The sequence below is a fragment of the Phyllobates terribilis genome, unplaced genomic scaffold (genome assembly GCF_046119375.1).
Source record: "Phyllobates terribilis strain yellow unplaced genomic scaffold, ASM4611937v1 Scaffold_5__5_contigs__length_657084704, whole genome shotgun sequence".
NCBI lineage: Eukaryota > Metazoa > Chordata > Amphibia > Anura > Dendrobatidae > Phyllobates > Phyllobates terribilis.
The window spans coordinates 201,552,221-201,571,232 of NW_027362765.1; the positions used below are offsets into that span (position 1 = coordinate 201,552,221).

The 19,012-nt window shown below is 47.4% G+C and overlaps 1 protein-coding gene across 1 annotated transcript in view; it reads left to right on the forward strand.

The window, feature by feature from the left end:
- The window catches only part of LOC141272717 (fer-1-like protein 4), a 227,932-nt gene that overhangs the window by 196,998 nt on the left and 11,922 nt on the right, over window positions 1-19,012 (forward strand). Inside the window, exons 39-43 of the mRNA XM_073683718.1 lie at window positions 10,410-10,588; window positions 12,855-12,940; window positions 13,583-13,681; window positions 16,624-16,865; window positions 18,407-18,690. Of these exons, the coding sequence (XP_073539819.1) occupies window positions 10,410-10,588; window positions 12,855-12,940; window positions 13,583-13,681; window positions 16,624-16,865; window positions 18,407-18,690 (890 nt within the window). The remainder of the gene's footprint in view (window positions 1-10,409; window positions 10,589-12,854; window positions 12,941-13,582; window positions 13,682-16,623; window positions 16,866-18,406; window positions 18,691-19,012) is intronic.

Sequence of the window (19,012 nt, forward strand, 5' to 3'; positions counted from 1 at the left end):
CCTGACAGAGACTTCGCTCCACGCTCTCCTGTACTCTCCGGTACTGCTGCTGCCTCTCTGTGTCCCAGTCTGTTTCTGGTGAAGTGTCCTCGGGTGTCAGGACTCCCATTTCCAGGTCAAAAGGTAACTTACCAGGTCTTGCCCTCATTAGGTAAGCCGGGGTACAGTTGGTGGAACCTACCGGGATGTGGTTGTATAGGTCCACCAGATCGGGCAACTTCTCAGGCCACAGACTGCGTTCTTCCAGGGGCAACGTTTTTAGAAGATCCATTACCACCTGGTTCATTTTCTCACAAAGTCCATTAGTTTGCGGATGGTAGGGTGTCGTCCTTATCTTCCGGCAGCCATACAGATTGCAGAATTCCTGGAAGACCTCCGCTTCAAAGGCAGGTCCCTGGTCCGTCAGCACTTGGTCCGGGTACCCGTGTGGACGGCAAAAGTGCTGCTGGAAGGCTCTAGCTGCTGTTTGAGCCGTTAAGTCCTTGACGGGGACGACAACCAGAAACCGGGAGTAATGATCCACGATGGTTAACGCGTAGACGTAGCCACTTCTGCTTGGGGTCAGTTTTACATGATCCAAGGCTACCAGTTCCAACGGTTGCCGGGTGACGATGGACTGCAGGGGAGTCTTCTGGCTGGCACGGTCCTTCCTTCTCAGGTTGCACGGGCCACAGTCTCTGCACCACTTCTCAATGGTTCCCCTCATGCCTACCCAGTGGAACCGCTCGCGCAGCAGGAACTCCAGCTTCTTCCACCCGAAGTGCCCAGCTCCGTCGTGGTATGCCTCCATCACCATGGCTGCGTCCCTTCGTGGCACCACTACTTGCCAGAGTAATTCATGCGTCCGGGAGTTAACCATTCTGCGGCACAACTTCCCTTTGTAAAGGAACAGTCGACTCTTCTCTGCCCATAGTTGTTTGGCTTCCTCCGGAGCGTCTGGTTCAAGGCGAGCCTCCGGCCGAGTCAGCATCTCCTTCACCAGTCGGACGGCAGGGTCGCTGTCTTGCGTTTCCGCCCAGTTGTAGTGGGGTAAGGGGTTCAACGTAGCAGTCTGCTTACTCCTTACCTGGTGGGAATACTGAATAGTCCCATGACGGTGGAACGCAGGGAGTTCAACTTCTTCCAGTCCCTCCGGATCTTCTCCTCCGTCCGGCAGGTTGGGCATCCTGGACAGGGCGTCCGCGTTGGTATTGGAGCGTCCTGCCCGGTATTTGATTGTGAACTCGTAGTTGGACAGACGGGCCATCCACCTCTGCTCCAGGGCACCGAGTCTTGCCGTGTCCAGGTGTGTCAACGGGTTGTTATCCGTGTACACGGTGAACCGGGAAGAAGCGAGGTAATGCTTAAAGCGCTCGGTGACTGCCCATACTACGGCCAGGAACTCCAGCTTAAATGAGCTGTAATTCTCGGGGTTCCTTTCGGTGGGTCGCAGTTTTCGGCTGGCGTAGGCGATTACTCGTTCCTTCCCCTGCTGGATCTGGGACAGTACGGCTCCTAGCCCGATGTTACTGGCGTCGGTGTAGAGGATAAAGGGCTGGCTATAATCCGGGTACGCCAGGATTTCGTCCCCCGTGAGGGCCATCTTCAGCTGGCGGAAGGACTCTTCTTCCAGCTCCTCCCATTTGAAGGGCGGCTTCTGGTTCTTGGCCTTCCGGGACTGGCCTATCAGGAGGTCCTGCATAGGTGCTGCCTTCTTGGTGAAACCGGGAATAAACCTTCGGTAGTAGCCTACCAACCCGAGGAACTGCCGCACTTCTTTTACGCTGGAGGGGCTTGGCCATTCCTTAATTGCGGTGATCTTATCAGGGTCAGGAGCCACTCCGTCAGCGCTCACCACGTGTCCCAGGTACTGCACCTTTGGTTTCAGGAGGTGACACTTGGAGGGTTTCACCTTTAGGCCGTAACTCGCCAGAGCTTCGAACACTTCCGCCAGGTGTTTCAGGTGGTCCTCATACGTCTTGGAATATACGATGACATCGTCCAGGTACAACAGGACCGTCTCGAAGTTTCTGTGGCCCAGACAACACTCCATTAGTCGTTGGAAGGTTCCTGGTGCGTTGCAGAGTCCGAACGGCATGCAGGTGAACTCGCTAAGTCCCATCGGGGTGGTGAATGTGGTCTTCTCCCGGTCCGCCTCTGCTACAGGAACCTGCCAGTACCCGCTAGTGAGATCCAAGGTAGAGAAGAAGTTAGCAGATCTTAAAGCAGCCAATGACTCCTCTATCCTTGGTAAGGGGTATGCATCCTTGTGTGTGATACGGTTGATTTTCCGGTAATCTACACACATCCTCATGGTGTTGTCTTTCTTTCGGACTAAGACTAGTGGAGCTGCCCAGGGGCTACAGCTATCCCTGATCACCCCAGCCTCCTTCATGTCTCTAAGCATCCCCTTGGCGTGTTGGTAGTGTGCAGGGGGTACGGGTCGATACCTCTCTTTTATGGGAGGATGGTCTCCCGTGGGGATGTGGTGTTCTACCCCCTTGACTCGCCCGAAGTCTAACGGGTGTTTACTAAACACTCTCTCGTACTCTTGAACCACCCGATAGACTCCCTTTTTCTGATGTGAGGGAGTGGAGTCAGTACCCAAATGTAGTTGCTGACACCAGTCCTCCTTTGTTTTCTTAGAGCCGTTACCTTCCTCCGGGTGAGATGGAGGCAAGGGTTCCACAGATTGTATAGCATTTTGGTTAATGGTATATAATTTGGCTAGCGTGGCATACCGGGGCAGGTACACTTCCCTCTCCCCGATATTGATTATGCGAACGGGCACCCTCCCATGGCGTACATTGACCACCCCCTGTGCTGTCAAAATGGTGGGCCTACTGTCTGAGTAAACTGGTTCTACCATTGCCTGGTAATCTCTACCTCTCAGACCAATAGCTGCCCGGCACCAAATCATCATTTCACTTTTTGGGGGCATGGCAATAGGAAAAGGGTCACACATTCTTACGCTACCAATCTCACCGCCGGAGAGTTCCACCTGTTGCCGTCGCATCAGTGCCCGGATCTCTTTCTGGAGCACCCGCTGCTCGCCGGAGCTGGCGTTCTTGGCAACCTGCTGTAAAAGGAAAATCACCTCTGCAAGACAATTTTCAATTACATTAGTTCCTAGAGTTATTTTTGGGTGACTCTCATGTTTGTCAATATCTACAATGATCAGTCCCTGTGCTGCCAGTTCGACTCTACCGATTTTGATGGTCACCTCTTTAAATCCAATCTGTGGCACGGGCTGGCCATTGCTGGCGATGATACTCAAGTCGTCGTCAGGGTAGCGGGTAATATCCGAGTCATTCCAGTACTGCTTAAAGAGCACGTACGGGATGGTGGTGACCTGTGACCCGGTGTCCATTAGGGCACTCATGGGAATGCCATCCAGTACCACAGGCAAGACTGGATGTCCTCCCACATATCTGTCGCGCCAGTTCGATGGGCCTGGTGATCTTTTTCCTGGGGGTTGGCCCTCTACCCCAGGTTGTGCCCGTTTAAAGAACAGTACCTTGCCATATGTCCAGGTTGATTGCAGCGGCGGCAGATGGGTCGTCCGTCCTCGCTGTATCGGTCACTGGGTCTTCCTCTGGCCGGTGGGGTCCTCCTTGGTCGACGCCACGGGATGTCCTCCGGTCCGGATGCCAGCTGGATCTTCCCTGGGGTGGAAGCCTGTAAAGACTGCACAGTTCGGGTTAGCGCAGCAACGCTCTTAGCTAGCTCTTGGACCTGATGGTGTAGGTCTGGAGCCGGGTCATTGTCCAAAGCCTGCGCATCAGCTCCCACAGGCCCTGCCGACAAGGGCGCCGCCTCCTGGTGGTAAGTGATAGCAGGGCGCTTGTGGGTCACAACGCCACCCGGTGCCGGTTCTCGGAGCACCCGGATGGCTCTGTCCTTGAACTGTGCAAAGCCCAGATGGGGATCCTGTAAGGCCATTGCCCGCAACTGGGTTCGGTGGGTATTACAATACAGTCCCTCTATAAACTGTTCGGTCAACAGCCTGTCCTCGTTTCCCACTCCATCAGGGTCGGTCTGCTTAATGGCCCTCAGGGCCTCTTGTAGGTTTAGTGCATAGTCCCTTACACTCTCATGCGCTCGCTGCTTGCACCCGTAGAATCTAAGCTTAATCTCGGCTGAGGTGCGGGTATCAAAGGTGTCCTTCAGCCGGGTTAGTATCCCTGCGACAGTCTTCCTCCCAGGTGGCCAGGATTTTACTTCCCTTTTGGCTGCCCCGGTTAGTTGGGCCACCAGGATGCTCACTTTTTGCTCTTCTGTGAGGGGGTACACCTGGAAGAGGCTATCCAGCTTTTCTCTAAAGTCATGCAGGGTATGTGACTCCCCTGAGTACTGGGGTAGCCAAGCTGCTCCCGGGATATAGGGCATGGTGAAGGGCATAACTGCAGCAGCGGTAGCGCTGGCGGGGGTTGAGGCAGTGAAGCTCTCCTCCGTATCCGACATCTTCCTCCCCCCTAGTGGACCGTGGCCTACCTTGCGATGATCCTCTTCCGTAGGCCGCGGCTCCGCAGTGGATCGTCAGGGTTGAGGACCTTCCGTCGCGCTCCTGTGACGTCGGCGTCTGCTGGGCTCCTTCCAGGACCTTACGCAACGTCCGGACGTGAGGCGGGGCTTCAGTTCTCGCGCGCTTTCGGAGTCCACGCCCCTCTTCTTCCCGCGCGGCGTCCTCAAGATGGCGTCCAATGGCGGGAAAACTCCACGGATGGCGGGAAGAAGGCAGAAGATGGCGCCGGATGGCGGGAAACTTCACCGATGGCGGGAAGAAGGCTGAAGATGGCGCCGGATGGCGGGAATCTTCACCACAGGTAAGTTTGAAAAGTCTCTTTTTCAGGCACGCAGTACCCGGTGGTTGCGGGCACGAAATCCTGCCGACTACGCCAAAGTTGACGCGCCCCTGGGCCTGTGTCGCGCTGCGTTGCGCACGCGGGAGCTTACCCGGAGCCGGATCTCTTGAGGGTTGTAGTCTCGTGGCGGTGACCCGGTCCGTGCCCAGGGAGTCAAACTGAGCGGCGATGTAACAGCGGTAGATGCAGGACGACTACGCCACCCGTTGAATGCAGCTATGGAGCTGCCGCTGCAGGACAGTCCGCTGAGGCCGGTGGATGGATGGTGCAGCGTAGATGGTATAACCCCCAACGGGAGGGGTATGGCCTCAGGGCAGCAGATGTGGATGATGGGGGTAGCAGGAACCACTCAGAGACGGTGCGGTGTAATTCAGGGTCTTTACTGGTAACAACGATAGACCCTCCCGGAGTACTTGCTAGTGAACGGGGCCTGGTCAGTCCTTGAGCAGATGGGATCTCCCCTGGCCAGGCGGAGTTGTAGGCCTCCCAAACTGACTGTACTCTTCTGGCTACCTTGCTAGAAGCGGATATAAGTAGCCCACGTCCCTGAGTGTACCGTGTGGTGCTCACCCGTATGGCCGGTGACTCGGGGCCTTCTAATGGCTTCCGCTCCACGATGGCGGTGCTGGTCCCACGCGTGTGACCGTGCCTTCGGGTTTCTGGGCCTGAGGACCTGAAATCCCCTGCCGGTCGGCTTCTGCTGCTGGGTAAGAGTTAGTCCCCAAAGCCTCGGACGCCGGGTCCGGTAAGAAAGCTTCTCAGTCAGGGCGAGCTCTGCAGCTGCCAGCCCCTGACTCGTAGTAATATTGCTCCCACTGAGCTTCTGCTGTTTCTTCCTATGCTGCTTCTCTGTCTCTACTCTCCTTGACTGACTAACCCTGCCTCAGCCCAGGGTTTATACAGGGGAAGTTCTTCCCCTCCCAAGACTGGGCAGGAGGTGTGGCATGCACAGGATCCCTGACCAAAGGACCTCCCACCTGCTCTCAGACATAACATTACATTACTGTGGAAAACCAGACCCCTGGGGTGCCACATATATATATATATATATATATATATATATATATATATATATGTTGTGGAATACCTATACTAACTATGAAGAAGCAAATCTCTCCCTGACGCAACAGCAGCTCTCCCTACTCTGCCTGGTTCCGGAGTAGACTGTGACGAGCATGGCGACGACCGGTCTTATATACACCTGATGATGCTGTGCGGCCAGCCAATCACTGCAATGCCCACAACCAACATGGCTACGGCATTACAGTGCATGGCAGACAATCCCTGCATATTCACTGGCTCTCTAAAGAGCGCCAAACATGATGGGAGGTGACCCGAATTCCAGTCTGAGTAACTCGGAAATACTCGCCGAGTGCCGAGCTTGTCGAGCACAGTGATGCTCGGGCAAGTGACTCGCCCCTGGGCCGTGGGGCACTCGGAACCGGGCAGTAGGGAGACGATGGGGGTAGTAGTGGCGACCCGGTCCCGTGGCTCAGGGTGGTCAGACCAGTGGCAGTCTTTTAGATGTTTTAAGTGATGTCCGACTACGCCACCCGTGGATTGCGGCTATTAGGAACCGCCGCTGCAAGGCAGACCGCTGGGGCTGATGATGTATGCAGCTGGGATGGTGTGACTCCCCACGGGAAGAGTGCGGCCCCAGGGCGGTGTAGTGGATGGTGGGAGTGATGGTGGTGAGAGTCCCAGTACCAGTAGTGCTGGAGGAGCGAAAAAGCACACAGACAACGTACTGCAGTCCAGGGTCTTTACTCACGGTTAATATCAAAGTCACTTCAGCTGGCAATGACTGCCCGAGCCGTGCTGCGTCCACCAGGTGAGGGGCTCGGTCAACTCCCAGGCAGCTCGTAAGTATGGCTCAGGACCCCCTTCAATCCTTCCTCTGGCCTGCCTCACCAGTGACATACTTTTGTCCAGCTGTCGCGAACTTGTGCGGGTAAACGTGGATCCCGTTCCCCGCTGTTCTATATGGTGCCTTCCTAGCAGGTTTAATGAGGTGTCGCACCAATAAATGATCACGACGTCCTGTCTTTGGCTGAGGGTAGTTTCTCCTCCACCAACTTGGGATCCGGCACCCTTAATCTGCCTGACCCTTCACCCTGTATTCTCGTGGGTTCTTAGGGTCCCTTCTTCCTTCTTGTTCCTGAGCCCTTCTGTTTCTTTCTCTTCTTTTCCCTTCTCTGTTCCTCCTTCTTCTCCTTTCTCGTGGAGCTGGGCTGAGAGAAAACCACAGCTCCCCTTCACCTCCTCTCTCTCTCCACTCCACTCTCTTCCTTGGCCTCTCCCTAGGCCCACTCTGGATTAGAGCTCCTACAGAGCCTCTACTCCCTGTCTTCTCCTCTCTCTGCACAGACTGACTGTCCATCCTAAGATGGTGCCCACCTTTTATACCTCCCTCTAGCCATGAGCCCAGGTGACCAGCAACCAATGGGCTCCTACCTACGCTCAGGAACCGTTCCCTATCTGCTCCTACATCACTGGGTATTCCTCCCCCCTTCCCACTCCAGCCAGGGACATGGTCTGTCGTACCTGCATTTCTGTCTAATGGGAGTACCGTTGAGCTGTCCCTCGGAAATGGGGTGAGTGTGCTGTATGCAGCTAACTGAGCCCTGGTCCATACTCCATCCTCACCCGGGAGTGGAATATCACACCTCTGGCAGAGGTGCAATACCCCTGTAGCGACCGAGCCCTCGGGGCGCTACACAAGTACCAAGCAGTGGCGAGCACGTTCGCTCATCACTAATCCCTTGCTGTTTTTGTAAGTTTGTCCGCTGACAAAGACATGAACAGTCTATAATTTTAAGGGTACGGTAATTTTAACATTGAGAGATAGAATATCCAAACAAAAATCAAGAAAATCACATTGTATAAATTAGATAATTTGTTTTGCATTTTGCAGTGAGAAATAAGTATTAGATCCCTCTGGCAAACAACACTTAATACTTGGTGGCAAAACCCTTGTTGGCAAGCACAGCAGTCAGACATTTTTTGTAGTTGATGATGAGGTTTGCGCACATGTCGGGATGAATTTTGGTCCACTCCTCTTTGCAGATCATCTCTAAATCATTAAGATTTTGAGCCTGTCGCTTGGCAACTCAGAGCTTCAACTCCCACCATAAGTTTTCCATGGGATTAAGGTCTGGAGACTGGCTAGGCCACTCCATGACCTTACTGTGCTTCTTTTTGAGCCACTCCTTTGTTGCCTTGGTGTATGCTTTGGGTCATTGTCTTGCTGGAAGACTCAGCCACGACCCATCTTCAATGCTCTTACTGAGGGAAAGAGGTTGCTGGCCAAAATCTCACGATACATGACCCCATCCATCTTCCCTTCAGTACGGTGCAGTCGTCATGTCCACTTTGCTGAAAAGCACCCCCAAAGTATAATGTTTCCCCCACCATGCTTCACAGTTGGGACAATGTTCTTAGGGTTGTACTCATCCTTCTTCTTCCTCCAAACACGGCAAGTTGAGTTAATGCCAAAGAGCTCAATTTTTGTCACATGTGAGCACGGCACCTTCTCCCAATAACTCACAGAATCATCCAGTTGTTCATTGGTAAACTTCAGAAGGGCCTGCACATGTGACTTCTTGAGCAGGGGGACCTTGCGTGCACTGCAGGATTTTAAACCTTTAAGGTGTTACCAATGGTTTTCTTAGTGACTGTGGTCCCAGCTGCCTGAAGTTCATTAACAAGTTCCCCCCGTGTAGTTTTAGGCTGATCTCTCACCTTCCTCATGATCAAGGATACCCCACGAGGTGAGATTTTGCATGGTGCCCCAGATCGATGTCGATTGACAGCCATTTTGCATTTCTTCCAATTTCTTACTATTGCACCAACAGTTGTCTCCCCTTCTCACCCAGCGTCTTACTTATGGTTTTGTAGCCCATTCCAGCTTTGTGCAGGTCTATGATCTTGTCCCTGACATCCTTAGAAAGCTCTTTGGTCTTGCCCATGTTGTAGAGGTTAGAGTCTGACTGATTAATTGAGTCTGTGGACAGGAGTCTTTTATACGGGTGACTATGTAAGACAGCTGTCTTTAATGAAGGTAACGAGTTGATTAGGAGCGTCTAACTGGTCTAACTAACCAGTTAGTTAGCCAGTACGCACAATGGATTGTAGGGGATCAAATAATTATTTCTCACTGCAAAATGCAAAAAAAATTATCTAATTTATACAATGTGATTTTCTTGATTTATTTTTTGGATATTCTATCTCTCAATGTTAAAATTAACCTACCCTTAAAATTATAGACTGTCTTTGTCAGTGGGCAAACTTACAATAACACCAAGGGATCAAATACTTATTTCCCCCACTGCACAATACCATAGCGCTATGTTATTTAGCATAACTAATACTTATTTCCCTCTAAAACTTGTTAAATAAATGGTCGCTATTGTACAAGTGTGAACCAACCTGAAATTTGATATGGTTTAGTAAATTGAAATATTATCTTTGAACTAATCTTTATATAGTTACGTGCACAGGGAATCTTTTGAGGAGCTTTTTGAAGCGGGTGTGCTGTTAAAGATTTCTGAAAAATTGCTCACAAACTGCTTGAAAGCCTCTGTCTATTCATTACTATAGTAAAAAGACTCGTTGTTCATATATCTTCTAAAGGAAAACTCTCCAAACTAAGCACTGTCCAATGAAAAGGCTGCCAAAAACGCTACAGGAAAAAAACTCAGCAAAAACGCTTGAAAAATTCTTCAGAACCACGTCAGGACATGGTTTTGTAAACAAAAACTCTTAAAAAAACATCACCACAGAAGGAGAGTTTCCTGAAGAGTTTCCACTTGGAGACTCGTAATTTTTGACCACCTCAGAAAAACTCTGTGTGCATGCACCCTAAGGCTATGTTGATAATTCTGTTTGGACTTTCCATTTGTCTGTACCATTGTAGGAACAAACGGAATTAATCTAAAAAAATGAATCTGGCGCACATTTGATGCAAATACAAGGGAACCCATAGATTATGATGGCATTCATCTTGGTTCCACTATGGGTCAGATTTTAGAATGGAAGAAAGAGTTCTGCATTCTGCGCTTTTCATTCTCTACTGAAAATGGATGCATAACAGAACACAAACAGATCCCATAATAACAGAACAGACAAATTGAAAAATTGAAAGTCTGAAAGAAAATGTGAACAAAGCCTTAAAGAGGTTTTCCACTACTATTAACTCTGTCCCATTGGGGGCATTGTTAATAGTAGTGGACAACCTCTTTTAAGCCTCCCATACACGTTAGATTAGCTGCACCTGGCAATATCATTGGGTTCGGTGGACACTCTAATGTGTATGGTGGTGCAGGCCAACTGAATGTCGATGGAGATGTTGATCGGATATGTCAGATTTTGGACTGCCGATTACAGAGATGTCTGAAACACAGGAGCTCTTGACCGAGCAAATGCTCCTGTGTATGGGAGAGGCGTCCAAGATGGCTGTTGGCTCAATGGTCGGTCGAAGCATCATTTGGCCAACAGTCATCTAATGTGTATGGGGACCAACAGTCTTCTCACGTTGTGTTTACTTTTCTAATGTATGGTTTTTAGAGGCTTTCATAAGAGATAAGAACAAAGAGGAAGATGAGATGTTGTCTGGTTACGATGAACATAAAGCACTCCACATTCTCCAGCACTGGGATGACATGCCAGAATATGGTACCAGACTTGTCCCAGAACATGTAGAAGTGAGGACCTTGTACAATCCAGACAACCCAGGCCTGGGGCAGGTAATTAATTAGATCCAAATAAAACATTTGATGGATGATTTAGATGACAACTATTGAAAGAATTGTAAGAAATGCTCTTAGTTAAAGTGAATCTTCTCCTTAAAATATAACATAATTTCTAGACATTTCTAGACATAATTTCTGGTTGAAGAATCTTCATATACTGTATCTCTACAGTGATCAGGGTGCTCTACTTTATTGATCACATTGATTCAATGATCACAATAAAACCATTGAAATGAATTAAGATTAAAGGGGTTGTCCACTACTAGGACAACCCCTTCTTAAACTAAATGTTCGGCCCCAATAAAATAAAAAACCTATACTCACCTCCCATGCCGACTCCGTTCCTCCGGTGCCAGCACTCGCTCTCCTAGGGCTGTGATGCGGTGGAATGACACGTGATGCCCGGCGCCCAATCAGCGCTGGCGTCACTGTCCCCGCCCTCGGACAAACTGAGCATAAAGAGGAAGTCAGAGATCAGCTGCAGCCCTGGCTTCCTCTTCATGTTCTGTTTGTCCGAATGCGGGGACAGTGATGCAAGCACTGATTGGGCACCGGGCATCACGTGTCATTCCACCGCATCACAGCCCCGAAACCGCGAGTTCCGACACCACCGGAATGAAACCAGCACAGGAGGTGAGCATAGGTTTTTTTCTTTTTTCGGAACCAAACATTTAGTTCAAGAAGGGGTTGTCCTTGTAGTGAACAACCCCGTTAAGAATATCATGTAAGCCTGCCAATAGACCAGTGTGTTATACTATAAGTATGATGTTCCTTCTCACACCAGTGTTATAGCGGACATGTATCAGTCTGTTATGGCTTGTTTATTCAGATTCTTTGTTTATTGGATTAGTATTTGTTACCGTGTACAACTAGTCATATAGTAAGTGACGCGCCCCCTGGGGCTGTGGAGTACTCGGCGCCGGGCTGGTCGGTTCTTTTAGGATAGTCATGGTGGCGTGACCCAGTCCGTGCCCCAGGGTGGTCAATAACAGAGGGGAATAAAGTTTTGGGATAAAGTTTCGTGACGCCACCCGTGGTATGCGGCTATAGGTGGCCGCCGCTGCTGTTCAGATCCACTGGGGCCGTTGGTGACGCAGCAGAGATGGTTCAGCTCTCCACGGGTAGAGCTAGGCCCCAGGGCAGTTAAAGAGGTAGCTTTGTTGTTGGTGTAGTGCAAGGCAGGTGACGCAGCAATTAAGTCAAGGACACAGCGGGGAGCAGTCTTCAAGTTTTTACTCACAGTTCTTATGATGTTCCAGGTTACAACTGCCAGCAGGTTATAACAGCCCACCGAGTCCTGTGTCCTCCGGGGAAGTGATCCAGCCAACTCTCAGATAACTTGGGTGCACTTGATTGGGACCCCCTTCTTGTGTACCTTTCCCAGGTCGTTTCTTTCTGCGCTGGCTCTCTCCCTCCTGCCCTGGGCCTCACACACAGTGTCCCGAGCCAGTGGCCGCGGGTCTTGTCGGGCAACGTCCTCTCTGTCCCCTTGGTCCTATATGGCCACCTTTTCAGCGAATGTGTGTGGTTTTGGCTACGGCACTTAGAGATACCGCAGCCTCTGGTTTGCTAGCTGAGTCTTGCAGTCCTCCACTAGTCTGGGGCCGGTCCCCTACTGCGACCTGATCCCTTCTCCCGACTACTGTCGGCGTGAATTCGAGCGCACGGGTGGACTCCACACTTCCCGTGCCCCTAAGATCCCTTCTCTGTCTCTGGAGCCCTTCTCTGACTCCCTTGCTCCTCTCGTTCTCTCTCCTACTGGGCTCCTCTGACTGGGTCCTCACTCGGTCTGGACCCTACTCCTCAACGGTCCTTACTCACTGGGCCATCTAGATGTTTCTACCTGTCTTTTTATACTGTCTGTCATGTTACCCACGTCACTAACTGTCACTCTACGTGGTCCCCTCTACCTTCAGTCCTTCCTTGTGTGCTCCCCTAAACTACTTCCTCCACCCACCTCCTCTACCGAGTTACCTCCTCCAGACAGGGACAGGGACTGTGTTCTCCTTCAGGAGCAATCTCGCCCTTCCCTACTGGAGTGATGTGGTGTTGGATGTGGGTGTGTGGGTCCCGGGTAGTGCTCCTTCCTTACCCGAGAGTGGGGTTCCACACCTCTGGCTGAGATGCAGTACCTCTGTGGCGACTGGACCCGCAGGGCACCACATAAGCCCTATGGAATATACTTCTATGAATATAATCTTTCAGAAATACAAGTATAGTCTTACCCCATGCATGGCACAAAATCATTTTTATCTTCTAGGGATCAGTTCATATGTGGATTGACATGTTTCCCAATGATGTTCCTCCCCCGCCACCTGTAAACATTAAACCACGTGAACCAGTTAGGTAAATATGGCAAATGTTTCCATTTTTCCCTTCATTGGTATTGCATATATAAATAATTAAATTTCATCCTTTTTCTATTAAAGATTATTCCCTTAATGATGACTATATTTATCACAGACAAGTGCTCATGATTGATATATACATTACAATGATTTAGTGGGCACTGCCACTGTACCAATGGAATAATCTGCAGAAGCTGTTAAACATGGTCCTGTTCCTGAAGAGACTGCCAGGACCGCACTGTCAGTGATGCAGTCAAAGCACTGTATAATGAAGGTCCCTTCCCTTTTAACAGGGATACCTACCAAAAAACCCCAAGGATATATTTTGTTCAGGGGACTGCTTATGTTGAATGAGGTCCTATTCACACTGCATTTATGCAGGACAACTATGACTCTGCCCGAGTTTCTATCTGAATCCCTGAAAAATGGGATTCAGATGGAACCTCAGCTGAGCCATAGAGTGACACAAATGGAGCTCAAATGGATTCTGTTTGTGTTTTTTTGGTGGTGTCCATCTTTTCAGACAGGCTCAGAAACAAAGTACTAATCTGAAAAGAAGGGCGCCACCAGAAAAAATGGAGTTAAACACTTTTTTTTCACAGGAACAATAAAAAAATATATATATATATTTTTTTTTTAGTTACGAGCTACGAGTTATTATTTGGAATACCGATGATGTAATTTTAGATGATGTCAATCCATTCACTGGAGAGCCTTCAAGTGATATCTACGTGAAAGGGTATGTGCTATGTTTCTGTTCACTTCTGAATATGGTTTGGCCACTGTATTCTAAATAGCTACCTTTAAGTTATAAACTTCACATCTATCATAACCTATCTATCGATCTGTCTATCTGTCTTTTAATGTGATTCTTTGAATTGAAGGAGTATTTACATATTATGAGACCGGAATAGTTAGACAGCATGACATGAAAATAAGCCAGATTGCAATTGACTTGTTTCTCTGCTGTTCTTTTTCTGAAATGAGAGCTTTTATTTTATATAGTGTACAGCTTGTTGTCAAGGACATCAGCCACCAGATGTATTGCCAAGTTTTTAGCAATAAGGTTCGGATACGGCTTTAAAGAAGGCAACCACTTGTAATATAACGCAATTTTATTTATAACAGTTAATTTGAAAGATAGAATACAGAATCAAAAGAATAGTATGATATTATGATATTGTGTACACTTTTGTAGATTAAAGGTTACTAAGGTTAAATACTTATAAAGGTTACATACTTACTATTAGATAGAAGAAAAAGATTTCCCTAGTAGCATCTACATCATCTGTCCGGAAACTTCAGCTGGAGAAGCGTTCATTGATGGGCAGAGAATGCGTCCTAGGTCCTGCACAGTAAAGAGCGTCCTCTTCACAGGTCCACTATGCTTCTGCCATAACTTAATTCTTCAACAGCTTTATACATTTTAGAAAAAGGCTTACCCAACCTAATATTACGTAAGCATGTGCAGCGTATACAAAGGCTAATTCCCTTCAGTAATAAAGATTAAACCTCAGACTGTTAGCAAACTTAAACTAAAGCTATGTTTTAGTATGTCTGGACTAATGACCCCTAGTCTACTGAGGTAGGATATCTACAAATGCTGACATGTCTGGTTCCTATTTTATTTCAATATGGATTTGAAATATAAAATAGCCATTTTTCATGTTCATACTACACCAGAGCCTTGCTGAGTGTGCACAGAAGTCACATTTCAGGCTGGGGAGTTAACAGCTCACATCCCAGTTAGCTCTCTACAAACAGTTCATTCCTTAGCTGATCACCTTCCTGACAGAGCTGTTGTTATCAGTCCTGCAAAATCACCAGGCACCAGCATCAGCATTTTCCAAAGCAGTTCTCCTAAAGACTGCTCGTTCAAAGATATTGGTATCTCTATATACAAATACAGTGATAACAGTGTAGATGTCTAATGGGCATTGACAGACCATTAATGTGTCACAGTAGCATAAGATGAAGCTACCAAACCAGATCCGTCACATATGGAAAAGTGCATGCGCCTTCTCTAGAAAAAAGAAAGTAACAAAACAGGAGAACTCTGTGCTGCTCAAGACGCAAATTGAGAATAACTTTTAGGCTATGTGCCCACGATGCAGAAATGAAGCAGAAAATTTCTGCAGCATTTCTGCATCTCCCTGGCAGAAAAAAACGCATGCAGATTGTGCATGCGTTTTTCCTGCAGAATACATGCGGATCCACATGCGGGTTCACATGCGTTTCCGCATGCAGATTGACAAGCACTTTCCAGGCGATAGCATCACTTGGAAAGTGCTTGACAACTAGGTCACACTGTATAAATCCGTGCAAACAGCATGGATTTATACAGTGTGAACCGTAAAAATTAAAACAAATAAAGCTATACTCACCCCCGAGGCCCCGGCGTGGCTGCAGCACTGCTTCCTGGCTGGTTCCCGGCTGCCGGCATATCGCGAGACAGAGCGGTGAAGGGCCTGCGGTCACATGACTGTGACGTCACCGCAGGTCCTTCAGCGCTGCTGGCATTCAGAGAGAAGACGCCGGACAGGTGAGTATAAACTTTATTTGTTATTTTATTCTTTTTTTACAGGGACAATGGTACCCAGGTCTGGATGAGAGTCTCCTCTCCTCCAGAACTGGGTACCATCCGCACATAGAGACGCATAGAAGCCGCTTGTACAAATGTACAGTCGCGGTTTCTATGCGTCTCAATGCAAGTCAATGGCGGGAGTTCCGCTGCGCTTCCGCAAAATTAAATGACATGCTGTGGATTTTTGTACGTAGCATAAACGCTGCGGAAAAATCCGCAGCATGTGCATAGAACATGCGGAATCCCCTTGGGGACCATGGGGTGCGGATTACCTAGCGTTTTACAAGCGTTTCCGCTGCGGAAATTCCGCAGCATAAACGCTTGAAAAACGCTACGTGGGCACACAGCCTTAAGCCTTCCCATACATTTTAAATAGCTGTTTGTCGAACAATGTTTTGGCCGGTTGATCTTGCCCAACTGTCCCATATACACTATCTTCTCTATGAGAGAGACACTGACAGGCATTTTTGGAATCAGCTTATCTCTTAGAGAACAAAAGGATCAGCAGTCCAAAATTGGGCATTCCAGATCCCTGTCTTCCCTATCATCATCTGCTGGGAGCCCCCCATAAGCATTAGACTGTCAGTTGAATTGGTGGGTTCTGCTGACGCTCGTCTAATGTGTATGGGGGACCTTTTATTAGTTATTTCCATCTTCATAAATGGATATTGTTGGATAGTGCTTATAAAAACAAGAAACTTTTACTGTTTATTCTAATTTGAAGCTGTTCTTGAGTAGTAACAATTTTCTTTTGTTTACGGTTTATTGCCTAGGAGACCGACCACCACTGCTGTCTAACTTGTAAGCACTGCAATGTGCAAGGTTAGCTAAAGGTTGATGGTCACCTAGACAAGTTGTATAAAAAAAAAAAGAAAAAAAAGTTAAAATCTCAAAAATGTCTGTGAGTTTTAACAAACAGTATATTGCATAAGTGCTTGTTTAAACAAACAGTATCCAATAGTAGTCACTTATGAGGATGGGTATAACCATTTAAGATCTCAGTGCATTAGCAAGGCAACCAAAAGCACTAACCAATGAGCGTCTGTGCAGTTAAATCATATATACAATTAATTATAATAATCACATCACTTTTGTAGATGGATAAGAGGCTTAGAAGGAGAAAAGCAGGAAACCGATGTACATTTTAATTCTCTCACCGGTGAAGGAAATTTCAACTGGAGGTTTGTGTATCGGTTTGACTATCTTCCCACTGAGAAAGAGATCACATACAAAAAGAAAGAGTCCTTCTTTTCCTTAGAAGAGTCTGAATTCAGGGAGCCAGCGGTACTTGCCCTCCAAGTTTGGGATTACGATCGTATATCTGCCAATGACTTCTTAGGTATGTTACCATTTTCACACATTGATATTTAGAGACCGGTTATATAGTCTCAAGTGTAGTATTAGAAATATGGGGCTGTAACATCTATAGTTATTGAAGCACTCCTCCCATCAAAGTTTTTATCCTCTTCATATATTGCAGTCATCATATTCTATAGCACTGTGTACTTACAATTGCTCATTTTGCCTTTCTACCCAGTTAATTCCTGCAAGTACCACTCCTGAGTTTGAAAGCTGAACACTGCCAGGGGAATAAAGTTTATTTCTTCCTGGTAGCGTTCAGCTGTGTGCGGGCACTGGGTTGGTTCAGAACGCCTGCAGATTAACCCCGCATCTTTTAACCCCACAAATTAGGACTCAAAGTGAGCCACGGCCCCACTATCAGTATTTGGTCAGTATTCGGTCAGTATTTTTTCTCAGGAGTGGGAGCCAAAACCAGGAGTGGGTGTTAATGTAGAATTGGTGACTTGTTTCTATTATACCTTTTCTCTGATTGTTCCTCACCTGGTTTTGGCTCCCACTCCTGAGGAAAAATACTGACCGAATACTGACCAAATACTGGTGGTGGGGCCGTGGCTTAAGAGCCGTATCTGTAGTTGGGCAGACTGCACATTACTGATTTGTCTTACAATAACTGAATTCTTCTTTTCAAACTCGCCCAAAGTTAACCAAATAGATAAAGTGAAAGTTGGCTGAAATATAATATTTTGGCCATTTTAGCCAGTTATCAGTTTCTGCTGATACATGAGCATTCGTTTATGATGGCTGACTGCAGATTATTATCTGCTGAAACAGTCATCCGTGCTGCTGAATGTTTTTCGTCCATAGTTTGCATGACTGGCCAATTACAGATGATCATTTGTCAAATTGCGCAAGCCCACTCTGGTGTATTACACTTAAAAAAAAAAGTGAGACAGATGTACAGAGCTAAATGCACCACAATAAAAATATTGTTGAATGTCTTTTGTTTTTTTTAATCAAACCTCAATGATAATTTATAACATGAATTAGTAAAGAGAAAGAAAAATCACAGAAAAAAAACACAGTAATATGCACATTTCTAGCTTGATTACAAGCCTACATTTTTAAAGGGAATCTGTCACCAGGTTTTTGCTACTTTATCTGAGAGCACCATAATGTAGAAAATAAGACCCTGATTCCAGCGATGTATCACTTAGTTTACTGGGTGCAGCAGTTGTGCTAAAATCACAGTTTTCTCTGCTGCAGATGTAGCTGAGCTCTGTATAATCCTGCCAACCCCACTGATTGACATCTTTCAGTGTACACTGTATATCGACAGAAAGCTACTAATTAGTGGTAGGCGCGTGGTTACACAGTGCAGCAGGACTACACAGCAGGAGACTCCTAGTCACACCTGAGACACCTAGAGACACCTGAAGCATAGCCTACTGTAGTAAGTGACACATCATTGGAATCAGGGTCTCAGCCTCTACATCATGTTACTCTCAGATGATTATATAGCAAAAACCTGCTGACAAATTCCCTTCAAGGTTCTAAAATAAAAATCATGTTTTTTTGCAGGTTCATTTGAATTAAAATTAAGTGATATGGTTCGAGGAGCCAAAACAGCTCATCAGTGCACCATCAAAATGGCCAAAGACAAAGCCACACCACGCTTCTCCATCTTTAGAAACAAGCGTATGAGAGGGTGGTGGCCTTTTGTCAAACTAAAGAGCGAAGAAGATGAAGAAAGGGAGGAAAGAGAGGCAGAGGATAAAAAGAAGAAAAAGAAAAAGAAGAAAAAAAATGTAAAACTGGAGGATGTGCAGTACAGTGATTCAAGTGGGAATACGTACATCCTGGCAGTAAGTCAATTGATATAGAATATAGAATAAATGGATATTATATATTTACAATATAATATTTAAAAAAAATGTCATGGTTAGAAAACTGGCATAGTTTTACAAATTGTTCATGACTTGTTAAAAGGAATCTGACATCATGAATCAGAAACCAACTCCTACACTGTAAACGTTTTACTCCGATCCACTGTGGCACTTTAAAGAAAAAGCTGAAAGTGCAGTAGGTGACTAGTGCAAGAGGCGTCTCCTGTCGGCTTATATAATAGAACAGGGCACTCCTGCTGGAGAGTGCACAACTAGAGCCCCAGTCTGTACTCAAATGTAT